The sequence below is a fragment of the Sinocyclocheilus grahami genome, unplaced genomic scaffold (assembly GCF_001515645.1).
Source record: "Sinocyclocheilus grahami isolate Dianchi unplaced genomic scaffold, SAMN03320097.WGS_v1.1 scaffold738.1, whole genome shotgun sequence".
Lineage (NCBI taxonomy): Eukaryota > Metazoa > Chordata > Actinopteri > Cypriniformes > Cyprinidae > Sinocyclocheilus > Sinocyclocheilus grahami.
Genome location: NW_015505917.1, coordinates 129,359 through 143,146, shown reverse-complemented (window position 1 = coordinate 143,146; position 13,788 = coordinate 129,359). Strand labels below are relative to the sequence as shown.

The following is a 13,788-nucleotide window of genomic DNA, read 5'->3' as shown; positions in this document are numbered from 1 at the left end:
CTATGTGCCTCTCCTATTGAGAATCACTTTCTAATTCCATTTGATTTAGGGAGAAAATCCAGGACATCCTTCAAGCCACAACAGGTGCGCATGCTTTTTATGCTCATATGTGAATCTTTTATTTTTAGTTTATTTTAATTGCATTTAAGGTAATATGCATATGCATAGACACACTAAATATTTGATGCATAAACAATTTCGGTAACACTTTATTTCGATAGTCCACTTTAGACATTCTATTAACAGTAAGTATCTTTGTAACTACATGTCAACTAACAGTTAGTAGAGTATTAGTAGACTGTCTGCTTAATATCTTCTAACACTTTCTTTGTCAACTTATTCTACTAACCCTAAACCTACCCTAACAGTCTACTCTGAGAGTTAGTAGACATGTAGTTGCAAATTAATGAGAAATAGTTGACATGTAGTTACAAAGTTACTTATAGTTAATAGAATGTCTAAAGTGGACTATCGAAATAAAGTGTAACCACAATTTCCATTTAGAAATTGCTAGTATTTACTAATTAATTACAAAGAAACAGCCAGTAATGCATTGCATTATGAAATTTTGAAGTAGAAAGATTGAAATAGTCCTTTCTTTTAAAACAACTGAATTTTTATTTTTTCTCAAATCAAAATATTTTTGCATCTGTATAATCTAGTAATATATATCTGACACACTAGTGCTTTTAATCATTTGGATAAGCACATCTGCTAAATGAGTATATTTAAATCTGTTATGTTGGAATATAATTGTTTTGTGATTGCAATGTCATTTTATTTTGATTAATGCATAGCATGACCTATTTCAGAGTCTATAATTGTTTGTTTTTTTATCAGGGTTTTTTCATACCTTATCTTTATGTTCCCACAGATACATTTTACAACTGACTTGCGCCTCAAGGCGGAACATTGGGTTATAAACTCATTCAAACTCATATCTCAAACTCATAAACTCATATTCATCACACAAATTGTGATACCTGTGGTATTTCCTGTTGTTGTTGACTTCTGAGCCATGGCTTTTTCTGACCTGCTGGAGCAGGTTGGCAGCACAGGGCGCTTCCAGGTCGTGCATGTCACCCTGTTGAGTATGCCCATCCTGATGATGGCCAGCCATAACCTGCTGCAGAATTTTGTGGCCGCTGTGCCACCGCACCACTGCGCCCCCCACGCCAACATTTCAATGTCCTCCATGAGTGCTAGGGACGTGCTGCGGGCCACTGTGCCCTTGGGCACAAACGGCAAACTGGAACACTGCAAACGCTACGCACATCCTCAATGGCAGCTTCTGAGCAGCAACAGTTCAGAGATCCTATGGGAAGAGGGTGTGGAAGAGATAGAGATGCAGAGCTGTGAGGATGGATGGTACTACAACACGACAGAAATGAGTTCAACTATCATTACTGAGGTAAATGGTAAAAGGTCTAGCATCATTAATGCAATAATTTCATGATTTTTTTAGATGCAACTTCTAAATGCAAATACTTGGGGTCACAACACTCTTTAAAATAAAGGTTCCCAAAGGGGGGTTTGCAACAATGGCTTTAAAGGACCATTTTGGGTTCCCAAAAGAACCTTTCACTGTTCAGTTCATGCTGAAGAAACCAGTCTAAGGTAGCCTAAGGTCTTCCAGGCTAATCAGGCTGGTTTTAGAGTGTTTTTGACCATTTCCTTAGCTAGACACGTTGGTCTGGTCAGGCTGGGAGACCAACCAACTTAGTCATGCAGAGACCAGCTTGACCAGCTTAAACCCACTAAAACCATAGACTGCCTTTAGCTTTCTTTTTTTCCAGCAGGATTTTAACAATCTAAAGATCCTTTTCACCCTTCAAAGAACATTTTATGCAATGCACTCTTAAAAATAAAGGTTCCAAAAGGGATTTTTCACAGTGATGCGACAATTTTTGGTTCCTCGAACCTTTCAATTATCATTTCTTAGTGTGAGGAGCATTTTAATAATATAAAAGAATGTTTTTCCACTATAAAGAATTTTTTGACCAATGGAAAGGTTCTATGGATGTTCTTCATGGAATCAATGCCAACCTTCATTTGTAAGAGTGTATACGACCTCTGTCTGTCCACAATGCTATATATGCAAACAAAACACAGTCATGTTTATCATGTGGGTTTTTAAACTAATGTTTTTTTTCTTTTAGTGGGATTTGGTTTGTGACCAGCGTGCCCTAAAGCAAATGAGTCAAACTACCTATATGGGAGGCGTCCTTGTGGGAGCAGTACTTTTTGGGGGACTTTCTGACAGGTTTTACTATTAAATACGACAGCAACAACAATATTATCATCATAAACTATTATATTACACCTTCTGACCCAGAAATGCGGTAAAAGTTCCATCTTCTGTTGCAGGTTTGGCCGGCGTGTTTTATTGTTGATCTCTAACCTGATGATGGCGGTTGGAGGAACATGTGCTGCCTTCTCCACCTCCTTCACCATGTTTTGCATATTCCGTGTTTGCTGTGGCATGGCCCTGTCTGGTTTGGTGCTCAACTCCTTCTCTCTAAGTGAGTACAGTGAATAACAGCTGTAAATTGGAGGTTGGCACCTATTCAATGTGTAGAGCAGGGGTGCCCAAACTCGGTCCTGGAGGGCCAGTGTCCTGCAGAGTTTAGATCCAACCCCAATTAGACACACCTGAAGCAGCTAATTAAGCTCTTACTAGGCATACTAGAAACTTCCAGGCAGGTGTGTTGAGGCAAGTTGGAGCTAAACTCTGCAGGACACCGGCCCTCCAGGACCGAGTTTGGGCACCCCTGGTGTAGAGAAAAAACATTGCATTTGACTGACATTGTATTTGGCGACATCTTGTGGAATGAAGTGTCATTGTTTCTTCTCCTCAGTTGTGGAATGGATCCCCACGCGTGTGCGGACGGTGGTGGGCACAGGAACGGGCTACTGCTACACCACAGGCCAGCTGACCCTGGCAGCCGTCGCTTACTGCATCAGAGACTGGCGCTGGCTCACACTGGCCGTCTCTCTGCCTTTCTATGTGTCCTTCCTCTACTCATGGTGCGTTTCTTTCCACTTTTAAAATATGTCAAGTACATTACAAGTGCTGTCATATTTGCTACTTCTTTTTTGGTTACATAACAAATACACTACAATTAAAAACTTTGGGTCGGTAAGATTGAATAATTTACCTCTCTTGCCTAAGATATAGTAAAAAGAGTAATGCTGTGTTATATTAGGCTATAACATAATTTTTTAAAATTTTAATTCTTTCATTTTTCCTGTAATGTCAAAGCTGAATTTTTAGCAGCCACTATTTCAGTCGTCACACGATGCTTCAGAAATCATTTGAATATGCATATATTGTGCTCAAGAAACATTTTTTTAAATGATTATTATTGGTGTTGAAAAGGATTGTGTATGTTTGTGGAAGCAGATACTTTTTCAGATTTTTTTAATAGAAATAATTTGTAACAATGTGAAAGTGTTTACTGACACTTTTGATCAATTTTTGAATAAAAATATAAATGTATTTTTTTTATTGTATTAACCCCAAACATTTGAACGGTAATGTATATTAGTGTTTAATCTTTTAAATAAATGAATATTAAGTAGTAAATAATTTAAATAATAAATAAATAACATTTATTTATTGCTATTTTAGTAATAAAAATACATTATATTATAAATAAATATTATATTATACTAATTTTACTAATAACAATGATTATTCATTATTTAAATAATTAAAATAATTATTGTAAACCAAATGACAATTTGCACAAAGCAATCCTCAACACATTATGCCTATATAAAAAATGGCTATTAAAAACTCCTTGTAAGAAGTCATCTACTTGAAAATCTGTGTATATTTGGCATATATGACCCTGGAGTACAAAACCAGTCATAAGTCGCATGGGTATATTTGTAGCAATAACCAAAAATACATGGGTCAAAATTATCGATGTTCCATGAAGATATTTCATAAATTTCCTACCGTAAATATATAGAAACTTAATTTTTGAGTAGTAGCATGCATTGCTAAGAATTTCATTTGGACAACTTTAAATGTGATTTTCTCAATATTTTTATTTTTTTTGCACCCTCAGATTCCAGATTTTCAAATAGTTGTATCTCGGCCAAATATTGTCCTAACAAACCATACATCAATGGAAAGCTTATTTATTCAGCTTTCAGATGATATATAAATCTCATTTTCAATAAATTGACCCTTATGACTGATTTTGTGGTCCAGGGTCACATATGTAGCAGTATGGGATTGGGATCTGATGCAGTGGATTCTAGTCACATTATTATCTTCTGCAGGTGGTTCTTAGAGTCTGCTCGGTGGCTGGTCCTGACCAAGAGATCAGAGCAGGCAGTAAAAAACCTCAAAACGGTGGCTCGCATAAATGGACGGCATGCAGAAGCTGACAAAATCAACCTTGAGGTATGACATTATGTACTGTATGACGTATCAATTTCAGCATCGCCTGGGTCATTCCGAATTCTTATTCTGTTGTGGTTCAGATGTTGCAAGAGTCCATGAAGAAGGAGATGGCCTGTTCAAAGGGGTCTTACAGCGCTCTAGACCTCCTGCGCACATCCTCAATGAGAACCATCACTGTGTGCCTCAGCGCAGTCTGGTCAGTCAATCAATCCTAGCATTTCATTCAGTACCAACCAGCATTTGAAAATGACCACACTTTTGACCTTTGAACTGTAACATCTTAGGTTCTCAACCAGCTTCGCCTACTACGGCCTCTCCATGGATCTGCAGAAATTTGGGGTCAGCATTTACCTTATCCAGATCATCTTTGGAGCGGTGGATATACCAGCCAAAATCTTGGTTACGATATCCATGAGCATGTTAGGACGAAGACCATCTCAGTGCGGAGCTCTTGTACTGGCTGGTGTAATCATACTCATTAATCTTCTGGTGCCTCATGTATATATATATGTATGTTTGTGGATTTTTTTGTTTGTTTGTTTATTACATGAATGATGTAAAGAAATAAAGCAACAGAGAACACAAATTGTAAAAGATTGTGGTTTGTGTTTGTTATTTTAATACCTATAAGCTCTTTATGTAGTCTGTAAAACACATTCCAAAGTACGAACAAATATCTATTATTTTATAAAACAATTACAGTACATGTCACTGTCATTTAGCTTGTTGACATGTGATACAATGGTTGATTACATAAACTTGCAGGCAGATTAAATTATTATTTTGTATTTAAGTATTAAGAAGTCAGTAAATAAACGAGTGAAACCAAAGTTAGTTTGTCAAAATGGCTATATCGCAGTAATACACAAATGTGTTTTTTCTAGCAGTGGTTGCATGCTGGTTTCAGAAGATTAAATGTTAAATTACATTTTCATTAGATTTCTTTAGATGGTTTTCATAAATTCTATCCTTACAAATATTCCAATATAGAACCTTGTCACAGACAGTGATGACATTTCCATAGTTATTACCATCATTCATACCAAAGTTTTCATTAAAAAATAATAAATAAACATTTATAACACTATACTTTGTGTTAATTACCATGGCATTAAATTAGTAAACAATGCTGCAAGATATTTCTAACACAACGGCTGAGGAAGAGATAATAAATTTGACTAAAAATTTTTTCCCCTTTTAAAAAATGGTTGAAACACTACTGTGGAGTTTTTGCAAATGGGAATGCAAAAATCCTATTTTCTGTAGTCTCCCATTCACTACTGTAAAAGTCTACCCATCTGATGACTGCAGCTTCTGAGAACTCCCGAAATGTGAAAAAGGGCCTTCTGTCAGATTTATAAAAGCTAAAGTAAAGAGTAAAGAAGGGGACACAATAATACTGGGATACAAGTGTCAATAATAATGAAAGTGGATTTGAACAACTGAACCGAGTCCTCAGAAAAATACATGCTTTTCATGATTTAAATATATGGATTGTAAATCTTCCTTCACTTTTCTGTCAAATCTGCACTGTCATATCTAACCCAAGCATAAAAATACAATCTTTTGGCAAAAACAGTTTGATATCTTTGACTTTTTTCACAGTTTTATTGTTTTGTGCTATAACTAAAATACTTTTTCAGTGTATTTGAAAATCCATTAAATGGACTATAACATTTAGTTATAGACTCCTAATGTGGCAACTTACAACAAACTGTGACGAACAAGACCACGTGTTCATAAAGGGTCTGTGTGTGTAAAACAAACTTTTTTCCCCCCTAATGTTGGAAATGTATAATAAAAAACTTTTTCTAGGCAAGACTATGTCAATGCTTATGCAGAAACAGAAAACTTGATAACCTGACCTGAAAATTGTGAAAACTAGGACAATTATAACATTAAAAGGTGTTAATTTGTCTTTTGACACAGGTATGCATGAAGCAACAGAAAGAAAAAAATGGCCTTGGTTCAACTCTAAAAATTTTCCCAACGTCCTGTGAATTTTGGGTGATGGCGTTGCCCTTACTCCTTAGTAGTTTAACAATAAATAGGCTATCTTTCAATAGTATGCAGACAAGGATCTGAATGAATTACTTGCTATTTTGAGTCAGCTGGCACATATTACTAGGTTCATCAGGTTTTATGAAGCCAGATTATGAAAGAGGTAAAAATTGTTCAGTGACCATTTAACTATATCACGACGAAAAAACAGTGTCACTGTTACATAACTACACGAATGGAATGAATAATCTTAATAACGTATAACTGGTGTCGGTGCAAGATTGTTTAATTTTAACAGACTAACTAAAAACGGTTAACGCGCAAAAAACTACAACTCCCACAAGCATGTGGATGTTACCCATGAGCCTTGCTGCAGTCTTGCCGCACACTCCGGTGTCCTATACCTCTTCCGGTTCATTACACACACTCGATTTCAGAGGATCAAGATGTCTGGATTTCTGCGGGGAATCGCTCGTGTCCGCGCCGCTCCGGTTCTGCGGGGATCAGCCATCACCCAGCGAGCCAACATCACCACGCGCCCTGCCAAGGATAAGTTTGGGCCCGTTGTGAGTATCTGTAGAGCGCTGGTTGTTTCCTCTGCAGCTCGTGAAGGGCAGGCTATGATCTCCTTGGCATTCACCTTTAGACTCACTGTGATGATCGGAAACATTATATACCGCCATAAAATTCCGTTTAGTTTGAGCATAGCTCTAATCCAGGTGTTGATTACGAGTAGATCATTTTTGTACTCCCGCATTCGTTTTGGACTTATGGACTGAAACGGTAACGTTAGCTAGCTAAACCCTTCTCGGCCGGTCGCGGTTATATATAGAAGGTCGTGGTGTTGACAGGCGATAGATGGTGAACTGAATATCCATTTTTACCTTATTTCCAATTTTACTTTAAAGAGTAAGTACAATTAATTTAATACTCGTTTTAAAGGTCATGTTGTTTATGTTTTGAGCTATTTAGGAAACTGGGCATCACAGATAAACTTCCGCTAAGAAAAATAGTCCATTATTTACAACGCAGAAAACAACTGGTCTGTCAGTAAGACAATACTGCAACAGCAGTTATGTATATCCTCAATGTTTCGGTTTATGCACATCTGCCAGCCAATGAAGTAGCCGTTTTGAGTTGTATTTATGGCACCGATTAGCTTGTATTTATATCAAAAGAGACTGTGGAGTGATAGCAGAAATATTAAAGCACCTGTATGTTGCCATGAACGGTTAAATGAACCGGTTTTTAGCATCTACAGCTCTAACAGCTCTTTGGTTCTTGTGTCTGTTTTCACAGGAGACAGTAATTGGTCTGACCATATTTTCTTTTACCATCCTGGGACCATCGGGGTGGATTCTGGCTAACCTGGAAAACTACAAAAAGAAGGACGCTGCTGAGTCTGAGTGATGCACTTGTCATGGACTGAACGCAGTTTGTCTAGTTTTATTGCTTTTAACATGTTGGGACCACAATCTCACAGACCTCCAGCTTACCTAATCAGTGGAACAATTTGTCTCCTTTGAGCCACCCTGCTACCTCTCCATGCGACCGTTTACTTTCCTCCAGACACTCCGGTCTTTGTTACGCTGAGCTGTTTGCTCCCTCTTACCAACTGTGTGATAACGTGATTCAATTCTCTTTACCTGGAGCTGTTACAGTTGAAATAAACCATTATTTAAATCTTATTCTTTGTCTCTCTGTTTTCCATTACTTTTTGACAATGCTGGAAAAAGATATATTGCTTTTCAGTAGCTTGTTATATGAGACAAGGCACCTTAAGTGTCATCTTAAAACATATCAAGCAAAAATAAATACATCATACTATTAAATTATTTTTTAAATAAAGGCTAAGTAGTTTTAAATCTTGTATACTAGCAATTCAGTGAATTAACTTTACTCAGTAACTCGGAAAGGCTTGTACATCAAATATAAGATTATTTGATAGACTCTTGCACTTAATAAATATATTTGGTCTGATAATATGTTGCATACAGATAGTTCTCCAGAATACGGTGTCAAACATACATGTCACAAGTTTTCAGTCATTAAAAAAAGATTTCATATAATCAAAAAACTCCATAATTGGTGGCTGTTTGCAATCCTGCACAGTTTTTGAATTGTCTCCTTTTAATACACCTGATTCAGATCATCAGCTCATTTGGAAAGAATCCCATTAACTGAACAGTGTCACATGGCATCATTATATAATTAACATTTGATTAAAATCTATAACATTTTGAATATTATTTAACACATATAACACACATAACTCTAGCGTTATTTCAGAAATATTTAAAATTATTTACTGGTATGATGTATTTATTTTAGATCAATATATTAATTTGTTTTAAGATGATGCTTAGAAAATTATCTATGAGAGTTTGTCACTGGTGGTGCCTGGTTCGTGAAAAAAAACTCTTAATTATTAATGATTATGTCAAAATGTATACTTACCATCAGCTTTAATGGGAGTAAACTAAACTGAACTCAATTCAAAACATGCACATTCACAAAGGTAATCATTTTTAACTGATGTAAAACAAACCGTGATCAGCAGGTAAAAAATCTCAACCGGAAATGGGTTCATCTCCAGCCGTTCCACTCTATCAGGTGACCGGAAATAACTTCAGCAGGAAGGAACATGGCGGAGGAGCAACAGCAGGAGATCTCTCAAAAAGAGGCTGACGGTGAGAATTACTTTACCGCAATTTGGCCAGAACCAACTTCTGTTTGTATCGGTTTGCACATGCGGATGTTGTTATGAGCTGATGGGATGAGCAGCTAGCGCTTTGCTAACCTGCTAACAACAATAGCTGAGAGTTCATTGTTTATGTTTTAAAGCACTTCAGTTTCAGTGTCCAGATCTTTATAATATGCTATATAACGTTACGACCGTTAGCGTTATATAAACATTTAATAAAAGAAAATGCTCCGAGGTGTGACACATAAGCGTTTTAAAAAAACACTGCACTGTGAAACAAATGTAAAAATACCATTACGCTCGCAGTAACAGCCATAATAATGTTTATGACTGATCATGTACAATTATGGTTTTTGCCTGTTTTCAAGTAATAGGCAAAATTGACGATATGTTGCACTGAATTGTGTTTGTTCTTTGACAGGGCTGAATTGTCTCGCATATGATGAAGCCATTATTGCACAGCAAGATAAGATTCAACAAGAGGTAATTGAGTCATAATTTTAATAATTTGTATTTTTATAATGTTCTGTGATGCTTTATACACACGTTGGTTCTCTAGTAAAACGTATTTCAACAGTGCACTCAACAGGTGAAGATTTTGCTTTGGTACAAGACAAAGAAATGTATTAAAACGAGGGTTGTTATAATGAAGTAAAACGAAAACATATTTAATATTTTAAAAATTTCATTTTATTTTTCTCAGCTAGTTGCCAAGGAAACATTTCTCCTTTATTTTGTAAAAAAAAAATAGTATTAACTAAAATAAAATTACATCAAAAATATATAGACATTAAAATAAAAAAATAAAAATATGAATAAAACTGCAATAGCATACTTGGATGTAATGAGTTATTGGCATTTCTTTTTCAAAAGGTGTGGGAACCGTGGTTATTTCTGGCATTTAAGCCTCATATACATGCATTTTATATATGCACATGGTGCTCATTAAGTTGCACTCTTTAACCCATCCTGAATGTCATTGTAGATAGCAACCAGTATTCCTCTGGTGTCAGAAAGACAGGTCCTGTCTGTCCTTAAGCGAGATTATGCTGACGATGACACCATTTACCAGCAGAAGATAAGAGTAAGTGAACCGTTTCAATAGTGCATGAATGTTTATGGAATGCTATGCATTAATTATTATTAATATGCACTTATCTTTTATCTCAGTTATCTAATCACATACCCTATAAGAGAGCATATGATATTCATTTATGCACAAAAATATTCAAGCAGAGAAATCCCAATCTCTGACTGTTATTTTTTTTTTTAACAAATCAAACTGTTTTGTCGACAGGACTTGCAGAAGAAGTACTCATCTATACGCAAAACACGGCCAGATGGGAACTGCTTCTACAGAGCTTTTGGTTTCTCACATCTGGAGTCTTTACTTGAAGACAGCAAAGAATTACATAGGTAACCACCGGCCAGCTTACATTCAGCCGAATACACATTGTTTATTCATTTGGTTGAATAAATGATTCCCACTCTACAAAACTGGATATTAAACATTAAATATGTTCTTAACAACACTGATTGTTTTACATCATGCACCGGTTTCAATTTCAGTGTGGACCGACTAACTACTTGTTGTGTCAAGCCTGTTAAGATCATTTACATGAAAGTATGGGGAGGAGATAATGGTCTGAAGTAGCTTCTGTAACCTTGAGTACATTCCTCTAAGACTCTGTTTGGTTGTGTTTACTTGGCAGGTTCAAGGCTATTGCTGCCAAGAGTAAACAGGATCTGGTGAGCCAAGGTTTCACAGAATTCACCATTGAAGATTTTCACAACACAGTAAGTCTTTGGAAGAATATGAACTAAGGCTGATGATACAGCACTTTAGCATTACTGGCCACGAGTACTAAGGAGAGATCACACATCAGCTGCTCAAAAAATGTGTCTCACTGAGACGAACTGAGTGCGAGCGCAATTTTGTGACAGTCACTGCAGGCGGTACATAGTGGAGCGATGCGAGGCACGAACACTGTTCAAGGTCTCCATTAATTCCTGCTTGTAGTAATTTAATGTGTATATATTTTGAAAGCATTGAATCGTTATAGAAATCGCGATTCATTCGATTCTTAGTGTTTTAAATCGATTACTGTCCGAAATCGACGATTCAAAAATCCATGTTCAAGATCGATACATATGCATCATCAGGGTTTGTAATCGTTGCATCGAGAAAACGAGTGAATCATTACACCCCTAGAAAGTGCCCAAGCAACATTGCTCAAAAAAGTTGCCCCGTGTATCTTCATCAGCATAAAACGTTTTATTTTTATTTTATTTTTTTACATTTGTGTCAAGTGTTATTTTATTATTTGTGTACTATCAGTATTTATTAATATTTCAAATACATTTTATTTGTATATGTTTGTTTTATTTTAATAAAAATAAATGTCATTTTTAGTGTTGTTGCTTGTTTAAATATTTAGCTTTAATTCAGTTTCAGTTTTATTAAGTTTAGTATTTATATCAGTTAGTTGCTAAGGAAACATTCCTAAAGGCATGGTCGCACAACTTTTAATTCCATTGAGTTTCATTTATTCGTATGTGAATGCTGGAGACTGGAAACACAAAAAGTTTTATTTTTTTATTTTTTTTATGTTACATAAATACATAGTGTTTTTTTTTTTTGGTTTGCAATTTGCTGCTTTACAAAAGTCACTTTTAGTCAGTTCTGACCTGTGAAATTTGTATTACTTGAAGACGTTGTGACCATTACAAGATCGATATGTCATGCCGTGACCTCTATATAAATTAGATTATATATTTGTTAAAAAAAAAACATGCCACTGATCGTGACATCATTTCAAGAATATTTTAGTGTCCAAAGAAATTGTGTGCCCAAAGTCTAGTGTGACCAAGGCTTAATTTTTATTTAACCTTTTCATATAATTAAAATTTTTTATTTCAGTTAACTAAACCAATTTTTAATAGTTGTAGTTAAAATATAACACTGGAAATGTCAAATCAGCCCTGTTTGCCTTTTTTATTTTATTTGTATATGTTTGTTTTATTTTAATAAAAATAAATGTCTTTTTTAGTGTTGTTGCTTGTTTAAATATTTAGCTTTAATTCAGTTTCAGTTTTATTAAGTTTAGTATTTATATCAGTTAGTTGCTAAGGAAACATTCCTAAAGGCATGGTCGCACTAAACTTTTAATTCCATTGATTTTCATTTATTCGTATGTGAATGCTGGAGACTGGAAACACAAAAAGTTTTTATTTTTTATTTTTTTTATGTTACATAAATACATAGTGTTTTTTTTTTTTGGTTTGCAATTTGCTGCTTTACAAAAGTCACTTTTAGTCAGTTCTGACCTGTGAAATTTGTATTACTTGAAGACGTTGTGACCATTACAAGATCGATATGTCATGCCGTGACCTCTATATAAATTAGATTATATATTTGTTAAAAAAAAAAAACATGCCACTGATCGTGACATCATTTCAAGAATATTTTAGTGTCCAAAGAAATTGTGTGCCCAAAGTCTAGTGTGACCAAGGCTTAATTTTTATTTAACCTTTTCATATAATTAAATTTTTTTATTTCAGTTAACTAAACCAATTTTTAATAGTTGTAGTTAAAATACAACACTGGAAATGTCAAATCAGCCCTGTTTGCCTTTTTTATTTTATTTTTTATTTTAATTTTATTTTTTCTCCCTTCTGGTCAGTAATAATCTTAAATGAGTTTGTATAATGAATTTCCTCTTGTTCACTCTAGTTCATGGACCTGATTGAGGCTTGTGATAAGCAACCGTCTGTAGGTGAGCTGCTCAGTTCCTTTAATGAGCAGAGCGTGTCAGATTATCTTGTGGTCTATCTGCGGCTGGTGACCTCTGGGTACCTGCAGAGAGAGGAAGACTTCTTCCAGCACTTCATAGAGGGCGGCCGCACTGTTCGAGAGTTCTGCCAACAGGTGACGCTGAACAACGCGTCATTTCTGACTGACTTGTGTTGTAATTTTGAAGATGTGATTACATTTCAACCAGTTCTTGTAGAGTAAGCTGGTCTTCAATGACTTTGCAACATTTTAAACCAACATGTCATTCTGTTTTGGCCAGGAGGTGGAGCCCATGTCCAAAGAGAGTGACCACATTCACATTATAGCCCTGGCTCAGGCTTTAAACGTGTGCATCCAGGTGGAGTACATGGATCGAGGAGAGGGAGGAACAATCAATCACCACATCTTCCCTGAAGACGGAGAGCCCAAGATTTTCCTCCTCTACCGACCGGGCCACTACGACATCCTGTACAAATAACAGATCTGCACCTATTGCTGCTAAGGCCTCATCTGTTTCTGTGCTGTGGGTTTGACTCTAAACTCTAAACCTGTGAAATGTGAACACGAGAGCCGAGCACTCAACTTTGCAATTTCCTGTCAAAACCCCCTAAAGACTCTTAAAAATTTTGGAGAATCTGTTATAACAGGCACTGGACATTGTACAGTTTTCTTTGAATAACCTGCATCTTTCAGTTGTGTATATACAGTATATGGTTATTTCATTTAGTTCGTTTTTTTTTTTTGGTTTGTTTCTTTTAGTTGAAAAATGCCTGTCATTTGTGATAGGAATGGAATTGCTTTACCATGTTTGACTGTATTTGACTTTCATGAGAATAAAAAGAACTTGCAGTAGTCATAGTTTGGATAGCCACA

At 35.7% G+C, this 13,788-nt stretch overlaps 3 protein-coding genes across 3 annotated transcripts; all 3 read left to right on the top strand.

Moving 5' to 3' along the window:
- Nucleotides 1-802: 802 nt before the first annotated feature.
- Nucleotides 803-6,356, top strand: slc22a6l (solute carrier family 22 member 6, like). Its single transcript, XM_016244890.1, has 9 exons — nt 803-1,411; nt 2,160-2,263; nt 2,368-2,522; nt 2,859-3,027; nt 4,294-4,417; nt 4,498-4,613; nt 4,702-4,915; nt 5,061-5,080; nt 6,347-6,356. Exons 1-9 carry the CDS (start codon nt 1,019-1,021, stop codon nt 6,354-6,356), a joined length of 1,305 nt encoding a protein of 434 aa, XP_016100376.1. The 5' UTR covers nt 803-1,018.
- A 408-nt stretch (nt 6,357-6,764) lies between these two features.
- Nucleotides 6,765-8,056, top strand: LOC107560667 (cytochrome c oxidase subunit 8B, mitochondrial-like). The gene is made up of 2 exons (XM_016244907.1): nt 6,765-6,984; nt 7,718-8,056. Exons 1-2 carry the CDS (start codon nt 6,865-6,867, stop codon nt 7,826-7,828), a joined length of 231 nt encoding a protein of 76 aa, XP_016100393.1. The 5' UTR covers nt 6,765-6,864; the 3' UTR covers nt 7,829-8,056.
- A 733-nt stretch (nt 8,057-8,789) lies between these two features.
- On the top strand, nt 8,790-13,767 carry LOC107560665 (ubiquitin thioesterase OTUB1-like). Its single transcript, XM_016244906.1, has 7 exons — nt 8,790-9,108; nt 9,544-9,605; nt 10,108-10,206; nt 10,420-10,538; nt 10,835-10,919; nt 12,856-13,050; nt 13,196-13,767. The coding sequence occupies exons 1-7, from the start codon at nt 9,063-9,065 to the stop codon at nt 13,391-13,393; spliced, it is 804 nt and encodes a 267-aa protein (XP_016100392.1). The 5' UTR covers nt 8,790-9,062; the 3' UTR covers nt 13,394-13,767.
- Nucleotides 13,768-13,788: the final 21 nt, after the last annotated feature.

What these genes read in the sequence shown, in the direction of transcription:
- LOC107560665 (XM_016244906.1), top strand. Translation starts at nt 9,063, where the DNA reads ATGGCGGAGGAGCAACAGCAGGAGATCTCTCAAAAAGAGGCTGACG. An exon ending in CTCTCAAAAAGAGGCTGACG is followed by an intron (nt 9,109 to 9,543) that starts GTGAGAATTACT and finishes GTTCTTTGACAG; the next exon opens with GGCTGAATTGTCTCGCATAT. An exon ending in TTCGAGAGTTCTGCCAACAG is followed by an intron (nt 13,051 to 13,195) that starts GTGACGCTGAAC and finishes TGTTTTGGCCAG; the next exon opens with GAGGTGGAGCCCATGTCCAA.
- slc22a6l (XM_016244890.1), top strand. Translation starts at nt 1,019, where the DNA reads ATGGCTTTTTCTGACCTGCTGGAGCAGGTTGGCAGCACAGGGCGCTTC. An exon ending in GTGTGCCTCAGCGCAGTCTG is followed by an intron (nt 4,614 to 4,701) that starts GTCAGTCAATCA and finishes GTAACATCTTAG; the next exon opens with GTTCTCAACCAGCTTCGCCT. An exon ending in TTAATCTTCTGGTGCCTCAT is followed by an intron (nt 4,916 to 5,060) that starts GTATATATATAT and finishes CTCTTTATGTAG; the next exon opens with TCTGTAAAACACATTCCAAA.
- LOC107560667 (XM_016244907.1), top strand. Translation starts at nt 6,865, where the DNA reads ATGTCTGGATTTCTGCGGGGAATCGCTCGTGTCCGCGCCGCTCCGGTT. An exon ending in AGGATAAGTTTGGGCCCGTT is followed by an intron (nt 6,985 to 7,717) that starts GTGAGTATCTGT and finishes CTGTTTTCACAG; the next exon opens with GAGACAGTAATTGGTCTGAC.